This window comes from Rhincodon typus, unplaced genomic scaffold (assembly GCF_021869965.1).
Source record: "Rhincodon typus isolate 14 unplaced genomic scaffold, sRhiTyp1.1 hic_rhity00001913, whole genome shotgun sequence".
NCBI lineage: Eukaryota > Metazoa > Chordata > Chondrichthyes > Orectolobiformes > Rhincodontidae > Rhincodon > Rhincodon typus.
This window is the reverse complement of record NW_025967551.1, coordinates 11,311-14,304: the sequence shown is the minus strand read 5'-3', so window position 1 is coordinate 14,304 and position 2,994 is coordinate 11,311. Positions and strand designations below refer to the sequence as shown.

Here is a 2,994-nt window from a genome sequence, read left to right as displayed (position 1 = left end):
AGTGGGGGCAGGTGAGGGGCCAGTGAGGGTAGGGGCCAGCGGTCAGCAGTGAGAGTGGGGGCAGGTGAGGGGCCAGTGAGGGGGCAGCGGTCAGCAGTGAGAGCGGGGCAGGTGAGGGCAGGGCCAATGAGGCAGCAGCAAGAACGGGGGCAGCAGCCGGCGGTGGGAACAGGCTGGTGAGGCAGCAGCGAGAGAGGGGGCAGAAGTCGGCGGTGAGAGCGGGCCTTTCAAATGGTGACGGCAGCAGCCTCCTGGGTGTCCTAGTGATCGGAGCGGGGCCTGCAGCGTTGTGGAGATGGGAGTTGAGAAGGAGGTCTGGACTTTTATTTCCTTGCTTACCTTTTGGCTCTGTTAAATCTTTTAATTTTGGTTTTTGTAACCAAGTGGTTGACTCTTAACTCTCTCTGGGCAATTGGGAAGGGCAATAAATGCTGACCTGGCCAACAATGCCCTAGTCCCAAAACAAAGAAGTCTTAGCTGGCAGTGATTATTGTGTTGTATGTGGCACTTGTGGCAGCTGCATTCTTCCTTCACTGCAGCAAGACCGGATGTGGGGATGGGTCACTCTCTGAGGGAGCTCCGGGTCAAAGTAGTCACAAAGAGAGCCCTCCGTGCTACCCTGTGCCTGAACCCACTGGTGGATCAATTAGCTACCAGCAGACCAGCAATGTAACTGAGGCTTAAATCATGCACGTTTGGACAAACGACCCTAAAACACCTTTTGACCTCCTTTTCGTTTAAAAAAAAATGTATAATTGCATTTGAAGCATTTCAAACAAGGCTTACCCAATCATCTGGAGACAGCAAGAACTGCAAATGCTGGAGTGAGAGACAACACAGTGTAGAGCTGGAAGAACACAGCAGGTCTGGCAGCATCAGATGAGTAGGAAAGTCAACGTTTTGGGTCTGAAGAAGGGTCCCGAACCGAAACATCAACTTTCCAACCTCTCTGATGATGTGTGACTCCAGCTCCACACTGTTGTTGCTTATCCAATCATACCTGGGATGAGGGGCAATAACAGGTAGATAGAAATTTAGACTTGGGGTTATAATCAGTTTCGTCATGATCTTCTTAAACAGCAGTGCAAGTTCAAAGGGCCAAATGCTATATTAATGTGCCTTGTTTATCCCAACTCCTTGAACTAGAGGGAAGTGGTAAATAATGGAAAGATGCAAACCAAAGAAATATTTTAAATTGTTTATTGTAACATGCAAAAAGCTTTTAAGGTAAGTAAGTTGATTTTGGTGTTCAAAAGGCAATTTCATACTAATGCAAGCTGAATGTAGACTATAAGGCCTTTAACTTTTTATTGATCTTGCTAATTTAAATTTCCAGCAATTGGATACTGGTCAATAACACTAGGGTATTTTTCCTGTCCTACCCCAGAGATATTGAGTTTGTTTGTAGTTCTGTCCTCATGTGTCCTACCTGTGCAGTGGAGAGGCAATGGCCTAGTGGTATTATGGCTGGACTGTTAATCCAGAGACTCGACTAATGTTCTGGGAATCTGTGTTCGAATCCTGCTATGACAGATGGTGGAATTTCAATTCAATTATGATGATGACCATTAATCCATTGCTGATTGTCAGGAAAAACCCATCTGGTTCACTTAACTGCCATCCTTACCTGGTCTGGCCTACATGTGACTCCAGACCCACAGCAATGTGGTTGACTCTGAACTGCTTTCTGGGCAATTAGGGATGGGCAATAAATGCTGGCCTAGTCAGCAAAGCCCTCATCCCGTGAATGAATAAAGGAAATTTACCAGTGTAGCATGGACCCTAGGACCTTTTGATCCTGTATGGCACGGGAGCATTGAATTGATTTTAATCAAAATAACCTGAACCATTATGTTGTCAGAATTTAGGTGCCGTGGATACTATAGGGTACTAAAGAAATCCTGAATTGATTCTTTTTCTTTCACTTCAGGTGTAGCACCTCCATCGTTTGTGGCTATTAAAGCTGGCACAACACTTTACCAACTTACTACCGCAGGAGAGGCTGTTTCCTGGAATTCAGTGTTTGTTCTCATGATCTTGGCAATAATCTCCCTACTTCCAGTGTTTTTTCAAAAGAAGTTGAAGCAGAAGTTCTCATAACTGGTGCATTATCCTGCATTTTATCTCAAAATTTGCCTTTGTTACCTTCAGTACATGGGACATAGTGAGTGCCCACAAAGTGGGATTGTAGTAAAGGTTACATTTCTGAGATAAATAAATCCCTTTTAATTTTGTATTCTAACAATGTGCACTTCAGTGGTGTGTCTTATCTCTATTCTTTGGTCGTAATATTTTCAGTTTCCCTTTTAGTTTATATACGTTAGCATCATCTAAATCACATAAACTGGACTACATGATTTGCCTGCTTTTGCCTTTATTCTTTACAATGGAATTTGTTGCAGAATGTAACTGAATTGCAGCAAGGCATTTCTCATTCTGGACATACTAAGTTTAGCTCCCTTCCACTGCCTTTCTTAGTTAAAACACAAACTGTTTCTTGTGCTGTGAATACACGTAGTGGAACTATTTGTACAAAGTACTTTCAGAATTAAAAATAATATCTGCCATTTTACTGCCTGTAACAGTATTCGGAGCATCAACCCTGCAACACATACACATTCTTAGCATGTAATTTTTTGCTTCACACATTTTTGGTTCCTTAATATTTGAACTTTCTAGTACAAATATTTATTCGATTGGATGGAGACTGGATTATTTTATTATTTCTGTATTCACACTCAGTGTGTTACTTATTCAATTTCAAGTGGTATAATATGGCTATTTGTTCTAATTTTAATAACGATGTATCTGTAAAGATCTTTCAGAATAAGAAACAATACCTAACTGCATTGTATAAAATTGCACTTGTTCATTCGAAATGATTGATCTTTTCAGTTCTGTACTGCTCTGGTAATAAAATGCCCCCTAGATGGCATGGTGAGTCTGAGCACCTTGTTTTATCCAACAAGGTAAGCTCTGTGTTGAATTGCCAGT

At 42.3% G+C, this 2,994-nt stretch overlaps 1 protein-coding gene across 1 annotated transcript in view; it reads left to right on the top strand.

The window, feature by feature from the left end:
* LOC109915391 (transmembrane protein 41B) overlaps positions 1-2,256 on the top strand; it is a gene marked incomplete at its 5' end in the record, with an annotated part of 12,109 nt that extends 9,853 nt beyond the window's left edge. Inside the window, one exon of the mRNA XM_048592846.1 lies at positions 1,931-2,256. Coding sequence (XP_048448803.1) covers positions 1,931-2,100 — 170 coding nt within the window. The remainder of the gene's footprint in view (positions 1-1,930) is intronic.
* Positions 2,257-2,994: the final 738 nt, after the last annotated feature.